General features: G+C 44.5%; 2 protein-coding genes across 2 annotated transcripts in view; one reads left to right on the plus strand and one right to left on the minus strand.

Annotated features, from left to right (window-relative positions):
- The window catches only part of rbpjb (recombination signal binding protein for immunoglobulin kappa J region b), a 46,652-nt gene extending 41,825 nt beyond the window's left edge, over window positions 1-4,827 (plus strand). Inside the window, exon 11 of the mRNA XM_076724918.1 lies at window positions 296-4,827. Within this exon, the coding sequence (XP_076581033.1) occupies window positions 296-620 (325 nt within the window). The 3' untranslated portion in view covers window positions 621-4,827. The remainder of the gene's footprint in view (window positions 1-295) is intronic.
- A 2,814-nt stretch (window positions 4,828-7,641) lies between these two features.
- On the minus strand, window positions 7,642-12,692 carry cckar (cholecystokinin A receptor). The gene is made up of 5 exons (XM_076724919.1): window positions 12,569-12,692; window positions 11,724-11,975; window positions 9,212-9,473; window positions 8,600-8,727; window positions 7,642-8,240 (listed from the first exon to the last, which is right to left on the minus strand). The coding sequence occupies exons 1-5, from the start codon at window positions 12,690-12,692 to the stop codon at window positions 7,642-7,644; spliced, it is 1,365 nt and encodes a 454-aa protein (XP_076581034.1).
- Between the last annotated feature and the right edge of the window lie 618 nt (window positions 12,693-13,310).

The following is a 13,310-nucleotide window of genomic DNA, read 5'->3' on the forward strand; positions in this document are numbered from 1 at the left end:
TTTACAGACTGATTGGATTTTATGTGTTTATCAGAACCACCCACCAAGCAATAAGTCCCAGACAGTGGAGGGATGTGACTACAGTGCGACCTCCCTGAGTGCAGGCCTGCAGACCCCTCACATTATAACATCCATTTTATCACCAATTTGCCTATAAAAAAGCGGCTTCGGCATTTCAAGAAATCCTCTGTGCAGCCAGCAGTCCAAAACCCAAAGAGTACTGATGTATGACTGACCGAATCTGCTTTCTCTGACGTCGCTCTTCGTGTTGCTTCTTTCCCACCAAACGCTGCAGGTGTGCGGAGAGCATGCTGTGCGTGGTGCCCGACATCTCCGCCTTCCGCGAGGGCTGGCGCTGGGTGCGGCAGCCCGTCCAGGTGCCCGTCACGCTGGTTAGGAACGACGGCATCATCTACTCCACCACACTGACCTTCACCTACACGCCGGAGCCCGGGCCGCGGCCACACTGCAGCGCCGCCGGGGCCATCCTGCGGGCCGGAAACTCCAGCCTGCTCAGCAACAGCAGCCAGGAGGCCGGCCCCGGCGTCTACGGCCCCAACAGCACCTCCAACGCCGGCGTCACATCCTCATCCTCCACCGCCGCAGCTGTGGTCTCCTAACGCACACAGGGGGCCACCCAATACGATATGCCTTGAGAGCAAATGTACCACAAGGTATATAAAGACTATGGGAAATAATAAACAAAAACTGACTCACTCTGAAGTGCTGCGTATTAAGTTTGGATACAAAGAAGCTGAAATGGAAGAAATTTGGCGGGAGAACGGAGCGAACGCGGGGGGGGGGGGGGGGGGATCTGAAGGAGGAGTGACATCACCACGTTGTCAGCCAACAGGAATAAGCGAAAGTGCTCCTTGACACGCCCCCTCTCCTGTGGTTACTTTAGGGACCCGCCTGTCCAGTTCTGGTGTTTGGAATGAGTGAAGTTCCTGCAGGCTCAGAGCACCAGCACCTTTCTACGGCTGCGAGGATGGAAGCCACGACAACAACACATCCACAGAAAAAAGAAATCCTTTTTTTTGTTTGTGCCTCCCCCCCCCAGCCCCCCTCCCACCACTTGTTTTATAATTATTCCTTTTTGTTTCGTGTTACTTCGTTTGTGGTTCCCTGAAGGGGGCTGGATGTGTTGTTGTTGGAGGGAGCGCGAGGATGCAGAGGGACTCACATAAAACGTGACGATAACATAGTTTTTATGGACCAAGGATCTTGTATAAGCTTTAGTAAAGGTACATTTTTCTCCATACCTTTTTTGTATTAAACATATAGTACACTTTTGTTACCAAATAGTTTCTATTCTTCCTCTGAGCTTGGGCTTTGTTTTCCCCCCTTTTGAGGTCCAAAATCCCAACCTGTATGTGATTACGACCTGACTACAAATGCCTGCTTTTTCAGTCTTTGGATTGAATCTTTTTTTTTTTTGTTTTGTTTTGATACTCTTTGCTTCTTCTGTTGGGGGAAAAAAAAAATCTGAAGTCTGGGTTGTTTATTTACATAAGCGAAGGTTTTTTTTTTTTTTTTTTAATTGGGGAAAAACCTCAGAGGGCCTATGTTTTATCATTGGTTTTTATGAAGTCTTTAAAAAGAAAAGCTTTAAGCAACGCCTCTGCCTTGCCTGCAATACTCTATGTGCGCTATGTCTCCTTTGGAAAGTATACACATCAGTACATCTCACATGGAGCCATAGCTACGTTTGCAGAATCCATCAAGAACCAGACTTCCATTCGTTACGAAATCAAGTCAGTTTGTCATTTTCAGACTAATGTAACAAGCGTAGTCATCGACTTAAAAAGGATAGCCTTAGTACTGTATATTCTTACTGTGTACACAAGCAAACCGGTCACATATCTAATATCCTGTATCTGTTGCTCTATTGGTCACTGTCAGCGTATCGGATGATGTCGTGAAACTTGTCTCCACACCCAGCGAGGTGTCTTCCAGTGTGTGCTGTAGTTCTGGTGGCATTTAACTCCAGCGGGGTTTTTTTTTTTTTTCTCTTCCAAAAAAGACACTTTTCAATTGAATGTGGCCTTACTGATACCTTCAATTACAACAAGAAAAAAAAAAAAGAAGAAAGAAAGAAAAAAAAAAACTTCACCTTTTTCTTATCTGCTGTTTACTCACCTTGGAAGAACCTTTGCAGAGCACAAAAAACAAGCTAATGCCTCGCTTCTTATCACGGGAGCTCTGCTGTTTCCAGCTCACTGCTGCGGCTCCGGAACCGCGTCGTCGTGCAAAAGCAGCCTTCTGACGGATCTCTCCGCCTTCATTTTCGGTGTACAAGTACAACAAGCCCGTTTTTTTTTTTTGTTTCACTCTCATGCGGTGCCCGGCACCTTCTCACTTTTGGTACAATGTCTCACGAGCGCTGTAAGCTCCTGTCAGCCTTTTTTGTTTTTATTTTTATTTTTATTTTTTTGGAAAAACAAATCTCCTGTGGTTTAATATCTTTGCAGAAACAAGCGTGTGTACTTTGAGTAGTTGCACTCATCTGTGTTCATGCCGACTGCGTCTCCTGTGGGAGTATAAAGGCCTTCTAAATGTGTATTATCGAAGATGTGCATTTCCAAACAGAACAGCAATATTGTACAGGTCATTTCATCGTCTTTGTCCGCCTGAGCACTAGATCACCAGCCAGCAAATAGGTGCGTGCGAGTGTGTGCGAGTGTGTGTGAGTGTCGTATGTAGTTGCTGTAATGGAATATTGAGTCAGACTCGCTCCATTTCAAAGTGTGCTCCAACCGCTCTCGGAAAAAAAAGAAAAAAAAACAAAGGAAAACCTCGAGGATTCGCTCGGGTTTTTCTGTCTTCCACCAGGATCCAAATGTCTGATAATTGTGGAGAAACATTCAAAGGCAATACTTGTGATTTTAGTATTACAGTACAACTGTAAAAAAAACTCTTCCGGGGAAAAAGAACAACGATACTGTAACTTGAATGTCTGCTTAATGAAGTATCTCTGAACTTTTCTAACCAACAAACCCTTGAAATAGGAACAAAAAAGGATTCGCTTGCACCCCCTTTCCAATGTAAAAAAGATAAAAGTTAAGTTATGCCCCCCCCCCCCCCCCCCCCCACTTCGCCACCCTTGCCCACCTGTCAGTCATTAATGTTAAATGTTTTATATTGTAATATTGATATTTTTTAAATTATTGGTACAAATCTCCCCTTGTCTTACGTCAACACACACACAAAAAAAGTGCATTATTGCCCGTGCTGCCTAGGTTGGCCTGGGAGTGTGTTTTTTTTTTTTGAAAGAGGCCACTTCCTGTCTATCCCGGATCCGTCGAGGAGTCGGTGCTGCAGCGAGCGGTGGTGTAGCATCCAAACCCGCAGATTTTTGGCGCTTGCGCAGGTCGACCCGAACCCTTTACTCTGCAGGATGGAGGTCACGAAATCTTAACTGTAGATTTTTAACTTGAGTGTTTTTTCTATGTTTACTAGCTCTAAATTCAGCGAGTGTTTAACATAGCATCCGCATTAGCATCACACCCCCACCCCCACCCGCCGCCCCCTCCTCCCCCTCGAGCTCGGATATTTTGGGGTTTTTGTTTACATGCCGAGCGGCCTCTTCAGGCTAACCGCCCCCGGCTCCTCTTCATCGCCTGCACGCGAGTCTGAGCGGAGCAGCTTTGTCACATTCGCTCAAACTAATAAAAGGGGGGGTGATGCATGCTTTTTTTTTTTTTTAAGGAAAAAAAAAGAAAAAAAAACAGTGTGTCGCCTTGACAATCCCAGCTGGTTTACAGTTGATTTTTCTCTTCAGACGCCTGGAGTCTGGCGAGATAGGGAGGAAAAACAGAATAACTTGATAACACGCCTCACACAGAAAGGGGATGAACTGTAAAAAGCAGTCAAAAGTAATGTTACATGCCTTCTTCACGCTGTATTAACCGGGCGACAAAGCTTTCAGAGAGGAGAGGAAGAAAAAAAAAAAAAAATCTCAATCTCATTCGCGATGCTTTTACAAAACATCTTAACCGGTTTCTTTCTCTTCGTGTGTCTGGTCATACTTGTTTTGCTCTTCCAAAAGCAGCTGTTCTTTGTGGTTTTTTTTTTTTTTTTTTTATAATGAGCTCTGAACAATGTATGTATCCTCTAATATGCCAAATGTCTTTTTATAATGTAGTTTTCATGCACTGCTAAACAAAACAGGGCAGAGTGAGAGGCAGCTTTAAACAAATGAAAAAAAAAAAAGGAGTGTGGAGCCCTTCTCTGTCGCACTCAGCCTTACTTCTCCTTAAGACTATTTGGCTGTTTGCACTACAGAGCGCTAACCTTTCTTTTTCTCACACACATTTCATCCTCACTCTTTATCGCTCATGTTTATGTATGTACATTTGGAGCCCCCCCACCCCCACCCCCACCACCACCACCCTCTCACCCACCCTTTTCTTTTTAACATGCAGTCTTGCTTAGCTTTGCGACAGTTGGATCACTTTTTTGTCATCATTTCCTCCTCCTCCTCCTCTTCTTCATGTCCTTTCACTATCTTTCACTCTCACTGTATCTGTGTATTATTCTAGTAAATGGTAAGCAGAGGTGTCATTGTGGTAGTATACTCAGTGCTCAAAGGGTTGCTGATGGTAGAAACCTGTGCCGTTTGTAACATTTAGCAATAACGTCAAAACAAAGGGGACGGTTTTTTGATAACATACGTTAGTTTGTTTTTGTACATATTGCAGCTCCAGGTCATTGCTCAAAATCTGTATGTCATTAAAAGAAGAAAAAAAGAAAAAAAAAAAACGAGACAAAAAAAACTTGCAATATTGGCATAAAAATGAGAAATAAAAAAAGTGATATAAAATCTCACTTGGTGTTGTTTTTCATCGTCGGACACGTTTTGACACTTTACTCCAATTAATTCAGGTTTTAGCTGAAAGAGCACAAATGAATAACCCGGACTTGTGCGTCTTTTATGCAGAGAACGTTTTGTGGAGCGGTTTTCATCCCCAGTCACAGCTAAGCACAGTGGCTGCAGGGTGAAGGAGGTGAGGCCTTTGGGCATCGAGCAAAGCCCAAATGGAGCTCTTATCCCTGGGATGAAGTCCCAGCAGATTCCCCCTTTTCTTTCCGCCACTTGTCTGGGCCCTAATGTCCTCTGTCCTTTAGATCCACTTTTATTAAAGCCTTTAAAAGCTCCAAGTTACTCTGCCCCAAGTCTTTGCCGATGTCGCTGCACGCCGGGCACTCAAGGTCTTTATATGGTCAACCAGACGTTGGGTACGCGGAGATGGGTTGTGTGTCTGTACATAACAAAAAGAACACAATTCCACTCTGAGAACTGCTCTCAGACGCACATAACAAGCCTGGAAAATCACTGGGATTACATTCAATTATGTGCCCACAGGTTTAACAGGACTTCCACCAAATCGGCACATTGTCATGCAATTACAACCCCGATTCAAAAAGAAGGTGGGACGATGATTCGCTAATCCTCGACTGAAAACAGCACGAAGACAATATATTTAATGCTTTACCTTCATTGATCTGCTGATTTTGAATTTGATTCAGCAACATGCTTCAAACAAGTTGAGACAGGAGCAACTAAAGGCTGGGAAAGATGTTCCTGTTTGGATCATTTCACAGGTAAACGGGTTCATTGGTAGCAGGTGAGAGTGTCATGATTGGGTATGAAAGGGGCGTCCTGGTTCACCACTTTGTGAACACATGATTGGATAAAGGATGTTACGACATGGGCTCAGAAACTCTTAAAACTTTCTACTGTGTCCCAACTTCTTTTTTGGAATCGGGCTGTACACCAAATACTTCAAAAGCAAAAAAGACTTCACACAACAACGGCGAGATCACGCAACAACTCTGATGCAAGAAAACAAAAGGGGAGTAATTTGCTACATTGACGCTGCTATATTTAACAGTATGAATCAGTGGAAATCAGTTGGGTAATGCTGTGAAGTGGAGGGGATACAGGTGTTCAAAGTCCCACAAAATGATAAGGCTTCTCTACACACAGTACAAACCCTTCAGACACGCACACAGAGTGGGTCAAGGACGAAAGCAGGACTGTTTGTGCACCGGAGGATTGTTTTTGAGTACAGTTACGCCGCAGTGTGACAGCCGTGTTTTCGACCCTCCAGCTTCTAAAAGAAATGAAAGGAGCAAACAGGGATTATTCACGTTTTAGCCACTTTCCTTCAAGTCGTGAATAGTTTACGTTACTTCCAGGCAGCCGTTCGTTTTTAAATCATTCAGCCACAGAAAGTCAAAAGCGTGGAGCGAGAGCCAGGCGGCCATTAGCTTATCTTAGCACACAGAGCGTTAGCACACAACCAGGAACAATGTGTTTTTACTTCCTCTGTTTGAGTAAGGATAAAGAAAACCAGACACAAAGTGTGAAACATGGTCTTGAAAGGTGTTGGACGTTGGATGAGACAGGCTGACTGTTTCCCCCCTGCTGCAGTCTTGCTAATCGCTAAGCTAACGACCTCCCAGCTCATTATGCTGTGGAGAAAGAGAAGTGATTTCCCCAAAAATGTCAGTTGCGTTACCATTGAAAGATCTGGAATCACCTTCTTCTTTCCTTCAATTAACATATATAAAAAAAGCAGAATTCAGTCACCAAGTTGTTTTTTTTTACATTTGAAATAGTTTTGGTCCCAAAGAAGGACAATTAAATGATTAAAACATCTCTTCAGTCAATGTTCCTCAAGTGTTTTTACCCTGATATACTTCGCGTAACGGTGCAGCTGGGCTCTAAATATTGTGGGAACCTGTTTTTCTCTGGGCCCTCTGCAGTCCACTCAGTGGTTAGATGCTTAAACTTTGATTTTTCTGTCCAGAGTATGCTCAGCTGATACTCCAACAGCGCTAACTTGAGACTAACCTTTATTTCCATTTGGAAGCTTTAAGAGTAGCTTTGCTAAAGCGACACGCCTGTTCATTCCAGCTTTTTCGAGGCATTATTGTGCACCTGACACTGGAGCAGGAAGCTGTTCCTCTTTAAACCTGCAGAGAGTTTGATGCTAAACTACCGCTGACTCTTGTTTTCTTGTTTAACTGTTGCTCAGAGGTATCTTTGTCTCTTTCGCTTGTCAGTCCAGTTGCACAGCTTTTTGTTGTCCTTGTGCAAAACTTTACTTTTTTTGTCCGCTCTCCATGCAAAATAACATCAATTTCTACAACCTAAAAGCATCAAAGGCCATTGAAACGTATACTGTAGAGTACTCCTCTCAGCCATTTGACTGTCCCAAATTAAGCTTGTGTGGCAGGCGATCCCGCTGTACTGAGCACACACATGAACTGTGGTAAACTGCATTCATTGGTATTCTGCTTCATAAAAACACTCCTTCCTATCGCAGGCCCTTCAAAGCTCTATATGACCAGGCATCCGCCCCGGACACTGCGGGCTTAAGAGAAACATCTGGATGTGAGAGCATTGAATTTACACCACCTCTGCTCCCCAGTCATTGACAGCTGTACCCGCATCACGTCACACTCCGAGCTAAAGAAACGTAGCTGCTCATAAACTAGTCCCATAAGTGAGGGCTTTACTTTAAGACAACACGCCACAGATTCCCTTCAAGTGTTTGCAGTCAGGCCGGAGCCCTTTTTCTCTCTCTCACACACACACACACACACACACACACACACAAGAATCAGTCCAGCTTAAGTCAGCTCACTCCAGGCTGAGGCACGGATGCCGGTGTAGGTGAAGCGTGTGCTGGCTCCGGTCGGCGGGGTATGACCATTCTGCTCAGTGGCCTTTGGCTCCGCTCTTGATCTGACCACTTCCCCTTTAGCCGTTCCGATTCCGGGTGACCTCGCTAAGCCGCCGTTCCCTGCGCCGCTCTTCCTAAGGCAGCTGCAGCAGGTGAATGTGGCCAGCATGCCCTGGCGGAAGCGCTTGTTCATGAAGCAGTAAATGATGGGGTTGACGCAGGCCGAGGTGTACGACAGCAGGTGGATGAAGGAGATGGGGGCGCCTGTGAGGCGGTAGGCCGAGCGCCGGTCGAAAGCCTGCCATGCGTTGACCACAAAGATGGGAGTCCAGCACAGGAAGAAGAGGAAGACGATGACAAGGAGCATGCGGATCACACGCTTCTTGGCCATCAGGTTGGCTGTAGAGCTGCTGCTGCACACGCGGCCCAGCATGTGCTTGCCGCTGGCGTTGGCGAAATTGCCGGTGATGCTCTTCCTTTTCGACGGCTGCATGTAACAGCCGTCGCTGTCACCGGGCTTGATGCTGCCAGTGCTTGATTGTCTGTCTGTCAGGGGAGAGAAAAGAAAAAGGCCAGAGTGTAAGAGCATAAAAAATGGCCACAAAGCCTCCATGACTTGGAAAGTTGGGGTCAAACAGACGACTTTGCTAAAAGAAATGCACCTCTTACTCCTAAAATCGACACTGCCCTGCTGTTTTCAGACATTATTTTCGTTTTTTTCCAAATAAAACTTGAGATGCATTTTTAAAGATTTACGTCTTCAGTAGAAACCAGTGAATTTAATACTGTGGAGACAGGTAAGGGAAGTTATTAAAAGGTAAAGTTATTCACTATGACATTCAGAATTGATTAAAAATGGAGAATAATGCCTGCTTTTGCTCACTTGCTGTGTTTTATTTTCATACCTCTGCCAGATTTCCTGTTGGAGAGCTCAAACTTGATGCCCCGGTAGAGCTCCAGGGAGATGAGTCCATAAGCTGTCATCATGACGATCCCGGGGATGAGGAAGAGCAGCAACAACAGGGACACGTACCTGCAAGGGACAAATTTAGGGGAGTAAGTAGCCTAGATGCAAACGAGCGTTTGTTGTGTCTAATCTAAATCAACACCAGAGCCAAATTGCTCTGCTAAATTTAGAAACCTCTGCCTTTCAGTCTAAACTAACATCATCATGACAACATGATTGTGATGATGTGAAAAGACTTTGAATCCGGTCGGGAAAGGACTTTTTGTTTTTCCAATATGCTCCAGAAATAAATGGTCCTGACAGGCTGAGTTTATTATCCGAAATTATTTTGAAATGTATGCTTTTATTTCACAGGGTCAGATCTGTGTCAAGCCTGCAGATTTCCCCAAGAGGCCGTCTCTCACCTGCGGCAGCAGCCTGAGAAAATCAATGAAAGGGCCATCTGAAAATAGCAGTGGGCTACTTTAGCTGCCACACAATCTGAGTGTGAAGACACCCTGGTGGGACAGTCAAGGTGCGACCCTCCCTGATGCACTTATTTTCGGCTCACCAGGACTGCTGGATGACGTCGTTGGGCCACACCAGGCGACACATGTGCCCCGTGCTGTTGTTGCGGCGGGTGAAGGGCTTGAGGGTGCTGGAAATTGGGTAGGGCAGCATCAGGATGAAGGACGCCACCCAGGTGGCGGTGATGACCTTGGCGGCGTGGGATTTGGTCTGCCACGTCCTGGAGGACAGAGGGTTGCAAATGGCGCTGTAGCGCTCCAGGGAAATGGCCACCAGGTTGAATGTGGAAACACTTACTGAGACACCTGCACAGGTCAGAAAATCCAAGAAATAGCTTTACATTAGAGAACGGGATCTTCTCATCTACCAATTGAAATGTTGAACTATTCCTACACACCTACCAACACGTCTCATACTCACTATATCACATGATACCTTGTTTGATAAGCACAAGAAACAAATTCTAAAAACAACATAATGTAGCGGTTTTACCGGTTTAACCAGCTGCTGGCCTTAGCGTCACATCTCGGCCATCTCTCGGCAAGACTGAACATTTTGCGGTGACTTGCACGACTCTGCGTCATGCCAAGAAATACTCTGACACATATCCCCATCTGGCGAGAGTTAGACGACTGCCAGTCTGCCATTCTCTACATAGCTAGTAGCCGGTTAGCTTAGCTTAACCACCAAAAACCACAATATGTTTTGATACTTTTTTGTATCAACAAGCAACATGTAATGTGTTAAATATTGAGCTTTGGAGCTGCTAGTGGGTTTATTTTTTAACTTTTGGACAGAGCCCAGCTAGCTATTTCCCCTGGTTCCAGTCTTTATGCTATGCTAAGCTAACCCGCTGTAGCTTCATACTTCAGGGGAAGACATCAGAGTTCAATCAATTTTCTCTTGTGAAAAAGAGAATTAGGTGTATTTCCCCAAATTGATATCATTATTCTAATTAGGTTAAATTCTCCCTCTGCCATGAGCTCTGTAACACCCACAGCATGTCACTGTGTTGACGGTAGTCCATGTGACGCCATGGCACATTAGCGTGTCGTCACATTAAATTGAAGTGCCGCGCAGTGACAGAGCACGTCCTGCGCTGTCTGTTACAGATCAGCGTGAACACACTCTACTAACAATAACAAGACCAACTATAAATACGTGCAAATTATCGCTGTGAGTACGATCTGCGAGTAGCGAGACATAAACAGATAAACATGTGGACAAATGAGGCAAGAACCCTGGATGACAGCGCTCTGATCTCACCACGGCTAAATGGAGCAACAGGAAGTTAAGGAGAAAAATGAAAATCGGATTTCCTAGTGGAGCTGTAATTGGATGAAAATGAAATATTAGTAAGGGTGCACTATCTGTAATGACTGCACCTTATTACAAGCTCCCATCAGAGTCTTTCTGAGAGGTAGCAGAAGACAATCACAGGCGAATTAAAGCCAAGGTCGAGCTGATTCACATCCCTGATGTGATTGAGTTCCTGCCTGTGCCGTTGCTGTGGCTGCTTGACTTACAGTAGGATGGGGTTCATGTTCGCCGTCTGCCTGTGAAACTCTCTAAAATTGTTGTCAGTTGTTTTTAATAACTATATATGATCCGACCTTTCGTGGTGGAGACCAAAAACACAGAAAACACGTGTGAATATTACATTTGCCGGGTGGCCGGAAACACAACTCCTACAGGACGACACTGTTGCTGTCTCATAGCTTTGAGTGGAAAGTCCACTCTCAGTCTGTGTTCTCGGAGGTTCACTTCATAAAATCCTGCATGAACACACACGTCTTAAGCACAGAATCAGAGTGAGGAATTTTCACCCTGCAGCATGAACGTGAAAAAAGCCTTTAGTATCAAACTCTAATCATTCTGCACGTGAGGCTCAAACGTCCAAGTGAAGAAACAAGAAGAAGCAAAACCCAGATTTTAGTAGACGGGGATTTAAAGTTCTGTTGCCTTCAGTTATTATGGCCCCACATTGACTGGATATAGATGTGCTCATTTCCAGTTATTACCCACATCACTCTTCACGCCATTCATCATTTCCCCAAGACTCTGATTATTCATTATTCCTCTAATTATTATTATGATTATTATTATTGTTGTTGTTGAATCCACTGTGGAATAGAGCAGGAAACAGCAGGTGATAAATATAGTCGCAGGGAAAACAGAAGAGTTGCAGCAAATATGGCTTCAGGTAAATCTGCACTTTCTGACAACATGTTTCCTTCGACCAGAGCTGTTTTTAGCTCATTGAACCACCAAGAGCATTTCAACATGCAGGGAAACGAACCTTGTGCAGAACATGGCCTGAGATGACTTCAATTAGCCTCTCTCTGACATATAATACAGTCACCAGTGCAATGGTAATAATAATAACAATAATAATAATAAAAATGCAATTAAAATCAAACTAATTTACCAAATTTAGCATCTTCTCCACAATGATTTCACCAATATGGCAATGTTTTGGGTGGCTGTTGGTGTTTTCATACAATATCAAATTATATATATAAATAAAGAAAATCTGGCATCACCACTTCACTCACCCATGAAGTACATGACCAGCTTGCATATCCCGTTGCCGAAGATGAAGTCCCTCATGAGGTTGGGGATGAGGGTGAAGGGGATGCAGACCAGGGAGACCATCAGGTCGCTGACGGACAGGGACAGCAGGAACAGGTTGGTGACGGTCCTCATGCGCCGGTTCCTCACCAGGACGGTGATGATGAGGCCGTTGCCCAGCACGCTGAGGAGGAAGATGAGGCTGTAGAGGACGATCCGCACCGTCTGGTTGATATCTGAGACACAGTGGAAGGAGACGCATGGGCGCACACGCATTCTTAAAATGTGAGCGCGGTGCTATTTTGACTCACCCTCTCCCTCACTCTTTCACACTGTCTCTTTATTTTACTAAATTCACTCTAATAATCCTAAAATAGTCGTATTCAGCTAATCATATATTAGTCAGATGGTCAGCATGTGCAGGATATTATTATTTTTATCTCTTGGAGAAGCTTTATAATCAGCCTGATTGGAGTTTTTCTCATGTTGTATCCCTCCTCTTGGATCTTAACCATAGAAATGTGCCATTCAATTCTCCATCCTGTTGCTCTTAAGTCTATAGCGGCATTTCTTTTCACTTGACATTAGCAGAACAAGTGTACAGTGACAACATATGTCACTCCTAACATACACACAGGACCTGAGCCATATGCGTAATGCGCACGGACGCAAGAAAAAAGATGCCCAAAGCGCTCGCTCTTTTGGCAAAAACTGGGGGGAACTGGGTGCATTTGGAATAAAATCAACATCAAATCAAGAGTGAAATGATGAACTATTCGACAGGATACTCCATAGCATTTGATAGATATATAAAATAGATTCACAGTACCTTGAGGTTCGGATGAGGGCTCCTGCTCGTTCTCGCACGAAATATTTTTGATACCAAAATTGCATAAAATCTTGTTCAGATCGGTCGAATTAATGAGCATGTCGTGTATTGTAAACGTCTCCATTTGGCTTTCTCTCCTACTGTAGCCTCAAGTGAAATCAGTCATAGGAACAGCATTCGTCATGCTCTTGCGAGAAAAGAAAAAAAAAATGCTCCAAAGGATGAGATGGATCAAAATTGTGTATTTTCTCTCAGTCGAACTAAAGAGAAAAGAAAATATAGCAATAATAAGATTAGTCTCTACAAGTTTCCGTGCGCTCCCAGGCTGGTGCGCTGCGCTCTGCTCGTGCTCAGCATTTCTGACAACATGTGGACGAGTCACATTCTTGAGTGCTCAGCCCGCCTTTATTCGACTCTGTGCAAGTCAGCATACCACCCCTCTGTCGTTTTTCACTTTTCATAAAGCGGCCAGTCATAAATCATGGCTGTAATAGACGTGCTGCACGGCTTTAAGTAGGATATATTGTCTGCACCGAGTATGAGTCTTCATTAACATCTCAGATATTTCTAATTCCCCGGATCACTTACAGCAGAGGAAGTATCAAGAGCAAAAAGTCAAGACGCATAAGAGGAGTCAAACATATTTAAAATGTCAGCAGGGTTCCGCACTGCATCCACTGTAGGCTATCTCTGTCCACGGCTCCCTGACCCGTTTCAGAGCATGATATTGCCTGCTGTGGCA

Source organism: Chaetodon auriga, chromosome 24, assembly GCF_051107435.1.
Source record: "Chaetodon auriga isolate fChaAug3 chromosome 24, fChaAug3.hap1, whole genome shotgun sequence".
NCBI lineage: Eukaryota > Metazoa > Chordata > Actinopteri > Chaetodontiformes > Chaetodontidae > Chaetodon > Chaetodon auriga.